The sequence below is a fragment of the Scyliorhinus canicula genome, chromosome 9 (genome assembly GCF_902713615.1).
Source record: "Scyliorhinus canicula chromosome 9, sScyCan1.1, whole genome shotgun sequence".
Classification (NCBI taxonomy): domain Eukaryota; kingdom Metazoa; phylum Chordata; class Chondrichthyes; order Carcharhiniformes; family Scyliorhinidae; genus Scyliorhinus; species Scyliorhinus canicula.
In genome coordinates this window covers 68,514,679-68,529,579 of record NC_052154.1, presented here as the reverse complement: position 1 = coordinate 68,529,579, position 14,901 = coordinate 68,514,679, and the positions used below count along the sequence as shown (strand labels likewise).

The 14,901-nt window shown below is 46.3% G+C and overlaps 1 protein-coding gene across 4 annotated transcripts in view; it reads left to right on the top strand.

The window, feature by feature from the left end:
* fhod1 (formin homology 2 domain containing 1) overlaps positions 1-14,901 on the top strand; it is a 483,544-nt gene that overhangs the window by 290,432 nt on the left and 178,211 nt on the right. For all 4 annotated transcript variants that reach the window (XM_038806848.1, XM_038806847.1, XM_038806846.1 and 1 more), the window contains exon 8: positions 4,158-4,252. In XM_038806848.1, the coding sequence (XP_038662776.1) occupies positions 4,158-4,252 (95 nt within the window). The remainder of the gene's footprint in view (positions 1-4,157; positions 4,253-14,901) is intronic.

The following is a 14,901-nucleotide window of genomic DNA, read 5'->3' as shown; positions in this document are numbered from 1 at the left end:
AATCAAACCTCTGGGAGCTTTGTGATTGAGGGACTAGTATGATCCCAGATCAGACCCCAACAGTGGCTAGTATATAGGTTAGAAACCCTAAAATTAAAAAAATTTTTTTTTAAGACTGTAAGGAAAAGATATCTCGCTCCAGGAGTGATCTCGCAGAGAAATAGGGTTTATGGTATATTAAAATGAACTTTATTACAAACACAGTATTAAAATATCTGTAACGTCACACCAGAAAATAGCTTACAATTACCCCCTAAACAATGCTAATCAATACAGTGAATACACTACCCTTAACTGCTATCTTTATTCCCACTCGAACAAGAAAAGAAAATCTCAGCTCTCAATCCACTTTAACTAACTCAGGAATATCAGCTTTATAGAGTTGTTCTTTAAGAAAGACAGATCTTTTAACACTGTTTTAAAGAAAAGCCCTGACTCCTGCCAAAACCATGCAGAAACACAGTGGACGCCCTATACAAAAGCCTAATCCATGAAATAAATTTTGGCCCGAAGCCGAACCGCCCAGGGATTCCAGTCAACTGCATTGAACGCCTTCTCTGCGCCCATTAAAATAATACCTCTGGCTCGTTCCCTAAGGAGGGCGACAACACAATATTTAACAATCTCTGAATACTGCCGACCCTTAACAACTTCAGTCTGCTCCTCTGAAATCACCCCAGGTGGCAGGGTTCCAAATGCATTGCCAACACCTATGCCAAAAACTTAGCGCAACATTTAACAACGAAATAGGTTGAAACGACCTACATTTCACCGGATCCTTGCCCTTCTTCAAGATCAAAGAAATTGATGCCTGCCTCAGCACCCCTGGGACACAAAATCATTAAGCATATTCAGCAGCAGTGGGGCCAACTGACCAGCAAACTGTTTGTAAAATTCAATGAGGAACGCATCCAGACCTGGTGCTTTGCCCGTCTGCATTAACTGAATACAGCACATGATCTCCTCTGGTCCTATCAGCAACTCCAGCTTCTGCCTTCCCTCATCCAAAAAGTCCCTTATTGCTGAACCCTCCTCCGGAGACTCTGACTCAGACATGATAGAAGGTCTCAAATACCACATTAACTTTCTGTAGGGCAGAAACAAACCCGCTATCCTGGTACTAACCTGCACTATCTCCCAAGAAGCAGCCTTCCATCTCAGCTGGTGAGCCAACTCATGACTGGCCTTCTCCCCATACTCATTAAAAAGTCCCCCTCGAGCATCGCAGCTGGCTCTCAGAGCCTTGCCCGTTGACAACAACTCAAAATTCATTTACAATTTCTTTCTGTCTGCCAATAACTCCAGTGTCAGGGTGGTCCACCTTGAGAATGGAGGCCACCAGCCTCTGCCTCTCCACCTTCCCAGATTTGTTCCTCTGTCTTATAAGAGATTACCTGCCCCTAATAATCCCCCTGATGTGAATAAAGATCTGGAATAGACACAAGCACTTTATTATTGAATGCTGTGTCATCCCAGTTCATGCATACACATTGACCAGCAACCCACTGATGATTACATATCTCCCACCTGCGTCTGCCAATATATCAACTGCAGAAAAGGCCACCCTCTTATTAATCAACACAGCGGCCTCCCACACCCTACAGTCAAATCTTGAGTGATATACCTGCCCCACCCATCCCTTCTGTAACCTTGTTCGATCCTTGATTCTCAAGTGGGTCTCCTGTAGAAAATCCACATCAGCCTTCAAACTTTTCTCAGGTGCACAAACACCCGGGATCTTTTTCCTGGGCCATTTAAACCCCTCATATTCCAAGTTACCAACTGGACAACCCCCCTGACCCTGGATCAGCCATATCCTCCCTGTGAGACAATCCAGCAGTGGGCCAACTCCGGGCCCACCCAAGGTGGCCACTACATCCCCCCCCCCCCATAAAGCCAGTGCAAAAACAAAGGACCGTCACCATCAGCAGGTCTAGCAATGGTATGCCTTCTAATTATTTCCCCTCACCCCTCAGGACAAAGTTTTGAATTTCTCTGGCTCTTTGGCATAAACTTCATGCTTGTTGTGCAGGGAATCATTGTTACACATCTGTGACTGACCATTCTATCACATAGTCCATTGGAATAGACATGCACTGGATTACTGTGGCACCTAATTTTTTGTATCATGTTTAGCATTTTTTAAAAATGGAAGATACGTAATCAAACAGTATGCCTGTGTCTTAAAAACTATGGAAATGATGCTACAAATATAAAATAGCGTCCCTTGCAAGGTGGCAAAGACTAGTCTGCTCAATTGACAATAATTGTGATTTGTGTACTTTGACTTTTGCTGCTATTAAGTAAATCAAGGTATTTGTGATGCATCACATGTGTGTGCCAAATGTTAGAAAAATGCAAGTAATCAAATGCTGCCTAACATCTGACTCTGGAATGGGCCCTCTGACTTTCAGGGTAAATGATACACTTGGTCTGTGTTAGTGTGGTGAGCAATGTTTGTGTTCCCTTGACTCATTCTAATGTGGTAAACTGTACTTCCAATGAGGGGCAGATGAGGATTTTGTTTTAAATCTGTTATCTGTTAGGAGCTTGGAGGAGAAGTTTGGGTTGGTAAGGGGAAATGATTTTAGATACCTACAGTTGCGGGACTTTGTTCGTAGACAGGTCCCATCTTTCCCACGCCTCCCGGCAATGGGGACCCTCGACAGAATAGTCTCTAGGAGGGAAGAAGGGGAGGGCAGAGTCTCGGGTATATATAAGGTGCTCGTGAGGGAGGAAGGGTCCCAGACAGAGGAATTGAAACTTAAATGGGAGGAGGAGCTAGGCGGGGAAATGGAGGATGGGCTGTGGGCAGAGGCTTGAGTAGGGTAAATTCGACCGCGACGTGCTAGGCTCGGGCTGATCCAATTTAAGGTCGTTCACCGGGCCCATATGACGGTGGCTCGGATGAGCAAATTTTTCGGGATAGAGGACAAATGCGCTAGGTGCGCGGGAGGACCAGCGAACCATGTTCACATGTTTTGGGCATGCCCTAAGCTGAGGGGGTCATGTCCCAGGTGCTAAAAACAAGGGTGGTGATGGGTCCAGGGGTGGCAATTTTTGGGGTTTCGGAAGACCCGGGCGTCCAGGGGGAGAAAGAGGCCGATGTTTTGGCCTTTGCTTCCCTGATAGCCCGATGACGAATATTATTGGCGTGGAGGGACTCAAAGCCCCCGAAGACTGAGTGGTGGCTTGCGGACATGTCGAGTTTCCTGGGGATGGAAAAAATTAAGTTCGCCTTGAGGGGATCTGTGCAGGGGTTCACCCGGAGGTGGCAACCATTTATTGACTTCTTTGCGGGAGAGTGAGCGTCAGCAGGGGGATGGGGGGGGGGGGGGGGGGGGGGGGGGGGGGGGGGGAGAGAGGGGGGGGGGTAGAGTAGAGTAGGAGGGAAAATATGGCGGGTAGTACCGGTGGGAGGGGAGCGGGCTTGTGCAATATGTTACGATGGAAGTATTGAAAGTACGTGGATGTTTGCACATTTTTGCCTTTTTTGCTTTCTTTCTGATGATGTCTGTAACTGTTTATAAAGCCAAAAACTACCTCAATAAAATTGTTTATTAAAAAAAAAAAATCTGTTATCTGTTCTGCAATCGACTGCCTGAAAGTGCAGTGGAAGCAAATTCAGAATTTCAAAAGGGATAAATACCAGGGAGGGAAACATTTACAATAATAGAGAATGTGGACACCTTCCACGTTGTATGTGCTATTAATGTGTGAATAAATTTATGGTTTGAAAACAGCTCTGCCGTTGTAATTTATTCTGATGCTTTTTAATTCATGGGATTTGTAGGGCCAGCATTTATTGTCCATAATTTCCTCCGCCATTTCAGAGGGCAGTTAAGAGTCAACCATATTACTATGGTTGTTTAGGTCTGACCAGATAAGGATGGTAGATTTCCTTCTCTTAAGGCATTAGTGAACAAGGTGGGTTTTTACCACAATTGACTCGTCATCATTAGCCTTTTGAATCCCAGATTTTGGGGAAATTTGAACCAGGGACCCCAGAGCATTACCCGGTGTCTCTGGATTCCCAGTCCAGTGACCACTATGCCACTGCCTCCACTGTGATCAAAATAAAAAGCATTGCCGACCATATTTCTCTTCAAACTTTTTAGTCTGACATCTAACTATTTTTAAATCCTTTCTTTCTGCAGACACAAAGACATGGACAAATTTAGTTGAAATTCTGGAGGAGAAGAATGGAGCTGATTCCGAGCTGCTTGTCTTTACTATGACCCTTATTAACAAGGTAAAAGTTGTTTGTGATTCTTCTGCAATTTTGTTTAATCCTGTAAAATCTTGTTGCATGAATCAATCTCCATCAACAAAGTCTGGGTGCTGTATTTCACTTGCAACACTGGCCAGGTTAGCCTCCTCGATTTTTAAGATGTAAGCATAGAGGTCAAGTTCTCAAGATCCAATTTTTCTTCTCAACTGTCTTCATTGATATCCTTTTACAGAGAAATCATAATGCAACAAGTACAGTCTTCAAACAATATTTTTATACATAAGCTTACTGAGAAAATGAACATTTGATATTTAAAGAAAAAAAACTTGAATTTTTATTAGCACCATTCATGCCAGGACTTCCCAAAGTAGTTTGCTACCATTGAGGTACATTTTGAGTAATCCTCCCTGTTTTTCCACACAACAGCGAATGAAAATGGGTGCGGAGAGTCTTTTAGATATAATCAATTATCTTTTTTATCTTGCCAGTTTTATTCTTTGATCTGAAGGAATGACCTCTTGACGGGGTACGGTTCTGATGCCAGTGGAACCCAGTGTGATGGAGTAGCTATCATTCATGTGCAAGACTTCACTGAGAGTATCGGGAAGTTAGTCAATAACCAGGAGCATAACAGCCGAGCCTGATTCTGGTCTCACCCCACATTAATACACATGCGCTTCCAGCAATGTTGGCTGAATTTATTTCCTAATCTCGAACTGAGGGGGACACTGAGACCAGTTCGTCTCAATTGGCAAAGCCAAGGATTGAACCTTCGGCCTTTCTGCTCTCTGCCCACTGGACAAGCTCTCAGGCTCATTGGCAAAACAAATTTCTTTGTAAGCAAAATAATAATCTTCTGTGACAAAGATGATAAGTTTCCCCGACTACTGGGAAAAGTCAGTCTTCTGGACTGGAAGTCCAGTTGCACAGAGCATTTCGAGACAATTATTTAGATTGACTCTTGGCTCACGAGTAATGTTGTCAGAGATTACTAATAATTAATTTACAAACACTCATGTATCTAATTACAGAAGTAGCATTTTGGGTTGTGATATTTTTAAACCATTTTCCAGAAATTAGAGTACTGACGAGAACCAACCAAAAGAATGTTTGTCGGAAATGTCATTCATATTGGCTGCGGTGCAAGTCTGACCATTCCTGATGTTTAGAATAAATTATGCTTTGTTTTCACTGCAAGCAGAATAATGTTTAAAAACTTAAATGTTATATAATTTAATTGACTTTGCGTTTATGTGTTTTTTTGAAGATAAATAAATGATTGTCTTGAAGAGAATAGTCATAATTTGCAGTAATGGAGCAGGTAGATAGGGCTGTCAATATTCCAATGCTTACCAAACAAGAAACTCAGGACTTCATGCAGACTCTTGTATTCATTAGAATGAACCTCGTCGTGCAGTTTTGGAATTGTATAGCACAGATTCATAGTTACTTGTTCCATCAAATTTCTGTTGTATTTGGCTCAAAATGAGTCATCCACTCTCTGGTTCGACCCCCTTTGATAATTCCTTTTATGATGCAGCTACCTTAAGTATCTTTTAAAATAATGTAACATGAACTCTGCCTAACCATTGCTTTATGGCACAAGAGGTTCACATTCTAACCAACGTGCTGCTGTGACGTGATATTTTATTCAAGCTTCTTTAATTCATTTTTTGATCATCTTAAATTTGTGTCCTCATTTTGGCACCTTACTGACTGACTGGCAAAAACAATCTATTACGACTTCTCTTCTCACAATCTTTCATCATTTTGAAAACATCAATTGAGTCAACCTATAAACGTCTATTCAAGAAAGCACCAACTTCTCAAGTCTCCTTGTTAAGGCACGTCACACCTTATCCGTTACTTTATATCTTTCCTCTACAGGATTGTCTAACGGCACGTAATACTCCATATGCAACCTAACTAAGGTCTGTCTAAATTCAACATTATCTCCCTGCTTTTGTATTCTGTGGCTGAAGATATCAAACCACTTGTGATGCTACCTTTAATGACCTGGCAATCTAGCACATCATGATTTACAGTACTGCCGTTGAAAATGTCACTCTTTTCATTATTTCTAAAATATATTATTCCATGTTTTACTATAATATGCTGCACCTGTAAACTATCTATCTGCCGTTTAATTTATCCTTTCATGGCAGGTGAACATCGCTTGCAAGGCCGGCATTTGTTGCCCATCACTAATTGTCCAATTTGCCCCTGATGTCTCATCTAAGTTCTCTTGTGGCCTTTCATGATTCTTGTTACAATGTTGTCAATGCTCCCAATTTGGTGCAGTCAGTAACTTCCAACGCTGTTCACCCAAGTTTTAAATAAAGTCATTAATGTACATGGTTAGTAAGAATAGCCTCAACACAGACACCTTGGAATGTTCATGTGGATACGTGTTTGCCAATCCTTGACTTGCATGTAAGAGTTATTTCTTTCTAATCTATTTTGCCAAATTTGCTATGGTTCCGGTTACTTATCCCTTTGAAGACAGCGCAAATTGTCTCGCTTATTTTTCCTCCTAACAAAATGCTGACAATATCATGATAATACAGTGGGATCCTTGTTTATTCTGCAAAAGCTATCTCTTAGCGCTGGGTACATCAAAATTCACAACAGAAAGCCTGAAACATAATACTTGTAGACTGTTGCTAGTTATACAACTTTTATGGCCAAGACGGTATCTAAATTTTACTCTACTGCTGGTTCCAATCAACTGTCTGTCACTGTTCAATATTATTTTCAGGTTACACGTGATAAATAATGGACTCACAATTTTATGGGCTACCTTAACTTGTCCTTCTAGAAAAACTTAGACACCAAAGTTTTTTGCACCTGAAAGGTCATCCTAAGTGTTTAATGAGTCTTTGGGTCATTACAAATCACCTGACGTCAATCCTAAATTATCCAGTGTTTGAATTTGTATCTCTTTGCCCTACTTTAATAATATGCCTTGACTTTGTGCTCATGGTTTACTTTTTCCAAATCTTTATTGCCGTATAACTTTAATAAAGTACACTTTTGGTCACCTTTCAAAGTTTTGCTAAACTTGTTCTTAATTCTATGAAACGAGCAATCAGCCTGTTGGTCTTTCTCTATGTTGCCTTCGGGTTTTGAGTAGCTTCCTTGTGTTTCTGAGCTAAAACCTGGATCTAACAGGTAGGTGTGAGCAGAGCAGTGTACGGCTCCAGGATAACTTCTCCATCGAATACTCTGCTGATTTAGCAAGGTGACCACATTTACTTTGTTGTTTGCTGCTTCAAAATGATGAAAAATGCCCAATGCTGAGCTTTATTATTCCCGTAAAGCTGTTTCAACATCACTCTTGCTAGTACACCATTCACAAGAGTATGTTTGATGTCTGTTTTCCTTCCTGGGCATCAGGAGGGCAGCATGGTAGCATTGTGGATAGCACAGTCGCTTCACAGCTCCAGGGTCCCAGGTTCGATTCCGGCTTGGGTCACTGTCTGTGCGGAGTCTGCACACCCTCCCCGTGTGTGCGTGGGTTTCCTTCGGGTGCTCCGGTTTCCTCCCACAGTCCAAAGATGTGCAGGTTAGGTGGATTGGCCATGATAAATTGCCCTTAGTGTCCAAAATTGCCCTTAGTGTTGGGTGGGGTTACTGGGTTATGGGGATAGGGTGGAGGTGTTGACCTTGGGTAGGGTGCTCTTTCCAAGAGCCGGTGCAGACTCGATGGGCTGAATGGCCTCCTTCTGCACTGTAAATTCTATGTAATCTATGTAATCCCATTGACTAAATTTTATCTGCTACTATTTCTCCCAATTATGGGATTTATCCAGTTCCTCTTGTGTATCTTCGATGTCTTGTCAAACTTGATTGTTTCTTCCTTTCGTTATTCCCTTTCCTTGTCAGGGTTAGAGTTGTCTGCATATTTGGCTGACTTGTATGGGTTGCTGAACCCAGAAGTAGGTCTTCTGTGGGATTCTGATCCCTGCTTTCAGGCTCATTGGCTGTCAAGAGCCCACACTGTATGAACCAGCCACTCAGTCATTTTCAGCAGAATGCCCAATTATGGACCGGGGTAGGTGGGCTTGCCAACCAATTAAAGATAGCAGGTAGGCACTTGAAGCTGGAGGGCCAATGTGACAGCAGCGGCAGTCTGCAAAGGAAAGCTATTGAGGGAGCCCGTGGGCGTTGCTATACCCAGGCAGGCAGGTGGACTTCAAGGAGTACTGGTCCCTCGGACTGCTGTCAGGAGGCTGCCTCGAGGTGGCTACACTGGCCCTGGCTGCCTGCAGCAAACTGGTGGTTGACTGGAAAAGCCTCCTCTAATTGGCCTTAAGTGGCCCTTTAGAAGCCAGATCAGCTTTCCGCTGCATGTGGCTGCGTATTCCCCATCCTGTCTCCGTGCGAATGGTCCATGTGTGGGATGGAGCCAGAGAAAACCCGCAAGCCGACTCGGGCCTCTATTTTTAGTGCCTAACCACCCCTGGTTGGGGCTAAAAATCAAACCCAAGTTACTGACTTGGAGCAGGAAGGGTCATAACAGTCCATCTTGAAGTCTCTCTCCTCCTACTACCAAAATCTCGTTCAATAACCTGTACCTATTATTACTTCCTATAATCCAGCCAGCTTGGAATCTTAAATTCTTGTTACTTGATTGTTTCCAGTATATCATCAGAATGTAAGCCATTGTAAATCAAATCTTTCATCTTAGTTCTCAAAGCATATTTTATTCTGTAATGTTGCCTGCTTTATAGCATTGACTGTCCCTTATAGAACTGCTAAGTAATTCATTCCAGTTTCACTTCATTGATTTTTTTTAAATATGAAAAGATGTTGCATTTTTTGTGTCATTCTGTTAGAGTCTCCTTTCCTGACCTCGTTGGCGTCGAGTACGGTGATGAGCAGAAAGTTGTCTTGCAGTAAAATAATTAGTTAAGAACCTCTCCTGTCATTTTCTTTGTGAACTATTATATTTCAGTGATCTTTATTGGTCCTTCTTATGTGCAGGAGTTCCCTTCCATTAGTGTGGATTAGCTCTAAAAAGACTTTAATGTATTAATTGCACGGAAGTCAAGAATAGATTGGTTAGAAAGCCATTTAGTGCAAACTAATACCGTCAAAATGCATTTCTAAAAAAAATCTTAGCTTGAAACAGTAAGTAGGGATACAAAACCATGACTATTACAATAACCGATTTGAAACAAGGAATAGGCCTGTACTGGCCAACTCCTGTCAGGAATTCCTCTAGTTCATTATGCTCTTATAACAGTGTAACTTGTGTGGCAAAATGTAAACTCAACAAGAATATCCTGGTATGAAGCTGCCAACCTGAAATTCTGTATGCCAAATTTTCCCCAGTCTAAAATTTGATTACCCCATTATCAAGTTCAGTGGAACATTTTGAATCAGCACAGCAAGAACTTAATAGACGACTGCATCAACATATGATAGCAGACACTCAAATCCCCCTGTTTACTTGGTATGAGTGCGTCTGGAAGGGAAAGTGTGCCTCCATCTCTCCAGACCCCACTAATTTCTCATGCAAGCACGTAGATTATTATCAGCAACTGGTATTTGCCTGTCCATTGAGATGTTGCGAGGAGATTTGATGGCAGTCTTCAAAATCTTGAGGGGTCTAGACAAAGGAAATGGAGAGAGAACTGTTCCTATTGGAAGGATGGAGAACCAGAGAACACTAGTGTAAGATGAATGGCAAAATAACTAATGACAACATGAGGAATAACTCTTTTAAGCAGCGAGTGGTTAGGATCTGCAATACCCTGTCTGAGTATGTTGGAGGCAGAGTAAATGTGGACCTTCAAAAGGGAATTGGATACCCACCTGAAGGGAAATAATTGCAGGGGAAGGGTGGTGAGACTAATCAAGTTAGTCACCCGGAGTGGGGCAAAGAAAAAGGGAGCAGCAGCTCCCCAGAAAAAGCGGGGGAAGGAGGACAAAATGGCGGCCGGCGGAGCACCCGAGAATTGGTGGCAGTGGGCGCAGGAGCAGCAAGCTGCTCTTCTGCGCTGTTTTGCGGAGCTGAAGGCTGAGTTGCTGGACTCCCTGAATGCGACTACCAGCAAGCTGCTTGAGACCCAGACAACCCAGGGGGCAGCCATTCAGGAGTTGCAGCAGCAGGCCGCTGATCGGGAGGAGGAGGCCGTGGTCCTCGTGGGGAAGGTGGAGATGCACGAGGCACTTCACAAAAAGTGGCAAGACCGCTTGGAGGAGCTGGACTTTCGCACGAGACGGAAGAATTTGAGGATCTTGGGCCTTGCGGAGGGGCTGGAGGGGTCGGATCTTTCGTCCTATGTGGCCACGATGCTGAATTCGTTGATGGGGGCGGGGTCCTTCCATCTGCCCCTGGAGCTTGAGGTAGCCCACAGAGTGCTGGCCAGGAGGCCTAAGGCGAATGAACCCCCGCGGGCGGTGCTGGTGCGGTTCCGTCGGTTCAGTGACCGGGAGTGTGTGCTGCGCTGGGCCAAGAAGGAGAGGAGCAGCAAGTGGGAGAACTCGGTAGTGCGAATCTACCAGGACTGGAGTGCGGAGGTGGCTAAGCGGCGGGCCGGGTTTAACCGGATGAAGGCGGTGCTGCATAACAAGCAGGTTAAATTTGGAATGCCGTGTCTGTGGGTAACATATAAGGACCGGCATTACTACTTTGAGACCCCGGAGGTGGCGTGGGCCTTTGTGCAGGAGGAGAAGCTGGACTCGAACTAGGGTTTGGGGGCTGCGGGGTCTTGATACTACGGTTGTTGCTGTTTTTGCTGTTGCTGTTTTTGTAATTTTGATATGTTTTTTTATGCTGGTTCTTGCTCTGTTTCCGGGTGGTTCTGTTGGGTATGGTTTTGTGTTATGTGGGGAATGTTGGGGGTTTGTTTTTTTTCTGTACGGGGCTGGGGGATGGGGTGGAGCTGGAATTTGGGAGCTGCGTCAGAAGGGTGGGGTGGGGCAGTGTGAAAGCACGGGCTTTCCTCTGGTTTCCCGCACTGCGGGGCAGGAGGGGTGGAGCTGGCGGTGGGGGCGTAGCCTCTACTGGTTTTTCCCGCGCTGAAGCGGTGCCAAGGAGGGGGGATGACCCCATGTCAGGAGGGGTCGGGTTTTGGCTGGAGTTGCCGGGGTCAGCAGAAGTCGGCTGACTCACGGAAGTACCATGGAGGGTGCATCGCGGCTAGGAGGGGGATACCGGGTTGCTGCTGGAATGGCCAGGAAGGAGCTGGTGTGGGCCGGGGGGGAAGGGGAGAGGCGCTATCGTCATGGGGAACAGGTCGAGCAGGGTGTGCTGGCCTGGGGAGAGCAGTCGATGAGCTATGGCTAGTCGGCGGGGGAGGGGGGGCGGGGTGCCCTCTGATCCGGCTGATCACCTGGAACGTGAGGGGGCTGAATGGGCCGGTTAAGCGGGCTAGGGTATTTTCTCATTTGAAGGGGCTGATGGCAGACGTGGCTATGCTCCAGGAGACCCACTTGAAGGTGGCGGACCAGGTTCGTCTGAGGAAGGGGTGGGTGGGGCAGGTTTTCCACTCAGGATTAGAGGCGAAGAACCGGGGGGTGGCGATTCTGGTGGGGAAGAGGGTGGCGTTCGAGGCGTCTGAGGTGGTGGCGGACAAGGAGGGCAGGTTTGTTATGGTGAAGGGTAGGCTGCAGGGAGAGAAGGTGGTGCTGGTAAAAGTGTATGCCCCGAATTCGGATGACGCTGGCTTTATGAGGTGTATGTAGGGCCGCATTCCGGACCTGGAGGCGGGGGGCCTGATCATGGGGGGAGACTTTAACACGGTGCTGGATCCCCCACTAGACCGGTCCAGTTCAAGGACGGGTAGGAGGCCGGCGGCGGCCAAGGTGCTGAGGGGGTTTATGGACCAGATGGGAGGGGTGGATCCCTTGAGGTTTGGGAGGCCGAGAGCGCGGGAGTATTCCTTTTTCTCCCATGTGCATAGGGTTTACTCCCGAATTGATTTTTTCATTCTGAGCAGGGGATTGATCCCGAGGGTGGAGGATGCCGAGTATTCGGGCATAGCAATTTCAGACCATGCTCCGCACTGGGTCGATCTGGAGATGGGGGAGGTGCATGACCAGCGCCCGCTGTGGCGCTGCTGGCCGATGAGGAGGTGTGTAGGAGGGTCCGGAGAAGTATTGAGGGGTACCTTGAGGCCAACGATACGGGGGAGGTCCGGGTGGGGATGGTTTGGGAGGCTCTAAAGGCAGTGATCCGGGGGGAGCTGATTTCCATCCGGGCCCATAGGGAAAGGAGGGAGAGGGGGGAGAGAGAGAGACTGGTGGGGGAGCTCCTAGATGTGGATAGGAGGTACGCGGAAGCCCCGGAGGAGGGATTGTTGGGAGAACAGCGTAGCTTGCAGGCCAAGTTCGATTTGCTGACCACCAGAAAGGCGGAGAAACAGTGGAGGAAGGCGCAAGGCGCGGTTTATGAGTATGGGGAGAAGGCGAGCAGGATGCTGGCGCATCAGCTCCACAGGCGGGATGCGGCTAGGGAAATTGGTGGAGTGATGGATAAGGGTGGGAATGTGGTGCGGAAGGGGGCAGAGGTGAACGGGGTCTTTAGGGACTTTTACTAGGAATTGTACCGGTCGGAGCCACCGGTGGGGGGTGGGGGGGATGGAGAGCTTTATGAACAGGCTACGTTTCCCAAAGGTGCAGGAGGAGCTGATGGAGGGGCTGGGGGCACCGATTGAGTTGGAGGAGCTAGTCAGGGGAATTGGTCAAATGCAGTCAGGGAAGGCGCCGGGGCCGGATGGGTTCCCGGTGGAATTTTACAAAAAGTATGCGGACCTGGTGGGCCCCCTGTTGGTGCGGGCCTTCAGTGAGTCATGGGAGGGGGGGGCTTTGCCCCCGACAATGCAACGGGTGCTGATTTCTTTGATCCTGAAGCGGGATAAGGACCCCCTGCAGTGTGGATCATACAGGCCAATCTCACTCCTCAATGTGGATGCTAAGTTGCTGGTGAAGATCCTGGCCACCAGGATAGAGGACTGTGTGCCAGGGATGATAAACGAGGATCAGACAGGATTTGTCAAGGGAAGACAGCTTAACACGAATGTGCGGAGTTTGTTAAATGTTATTATGATGCCGGCGGTTGAGGGGGAGGCGGAGATAGTGGTGGCGCTAGATGCAGAGAAGGCCTTTGAGGGTAGGACATGGGCGGATGCCCTGGAGAGGGTTAACTCTTCCTCCTCATGTGCGCGGCTTAGCCTCATCCAATTCAAGGTGCTGCACCGGGCCCATATGTCCGGGACTAGGATTAGTAGGTTCTTTGGGGGCGAAGACAGGTGTGTCAGGTGTTTGGGGAGTCCAGCGAACCATACCCATATGTTCTGGGCATGTCCGGCACTGGAGGAGTTCTGGAAGGGGGTGGCGAGGACGGTGTCGAGGGTGGTAGGATCCAGGGTCAAGCCAGGCTGGGGACTCGCGATTTTTGGGGTTGCGGTGGAGCCGGGAGTGCAGGAGGCGAGAGAGGCCGGTGTTTTGGCCTTTGCGTCCCTAGTAGCCCGGCGAAGGATCTTGCTACAGTGGAAGGATGCGAGACCCCCAAGCGTGGAGACCTGGATCAATGACATGGCGGGTTTGGAGAAGGTCAAATTCGCCCTGAGAGGGTCGGTACAAGGGTTCTTTAGGCGGTGGCAGCCTTTCCTCGACTTTCTGGCTCAGCAATAGGGAACTAGGTCAGCAGCAGCAGCAACCCGGGGGGGGGGGGGGGGGGGGGTGCGTTGACTATATTTATTTAATTTTAATTTATTTTCAAGTTTTCTTGGTGTTTACTGGGGTGGGGGGGGGGGGGGGTTCGATATATGCGTTGCTACGGTCTTGGGGTGTTATGCTTATTATGTTGTTTTATTGTTGCTTGTTACTGTTTGCTGTTATATATTTTGTAAAAAATTTTCAAAAAAAATTATTTAAAAAAAAAGTTATTTAAAGAGAAAAAAACTGTTCATAGTGTAGAATAGTGTATCATATAGAGAGCAAGTGTCTTTTTAAATAGCACCTGGTCCATGTGATCACCCGAGGGTGTCAGGAGAATTTTTCTGGAATACCTGGGTTTTTTTGTCTCTTCCAGGAGATGGATTTAGGTTTTGCCTGTCCTCTCTGTCCACTCTGAGCTTTGGCTTTGCGACTTTAAGAAAGGAGATGCCAGGACTGTTGGATAGAGAAGTGTCTGGTTACAACATCGCAGCCATATGAGTAAGGGGCAGATTTAATGGACCAACTTTTTTTTCCCCACACATCAACTTTGTATGTTTGCATCAAAGTGGTTTTCTTTGACAATCCAGCAAGTAAAGTTTGTCTGCTGAAAAATATTTCTTTAGGTTTTTATGACTTTATGATTTGAGTAAGGAACTTGGTATCCGTGAAGTGATGAATTAAAATGTGCCAATTGCAAATGCACAACGCAATTTTACGGAAAATGAATCCATGGTTAATTAAACCATAATATTTTAATGTTGAGTAGAGGAGCATGCAACATCTTTTAAGCATTCAATTAATTTCATGAGTTGGTCATCAGTAATCGTAATTTAGTCAAACAAACCTGCTGCTTGAGATGATTAATGTGCTCAAAGTAGATGGGTGGCCGGACATTTGAGTCAGCCAGGAGAAGCTGAGCTGACGGTTTGTTGAAGTATCCCAATCCACTTCAGCTTTTCTGCATTTATTCCATGTTTTCAGGCCTGTGTCATGTCTAT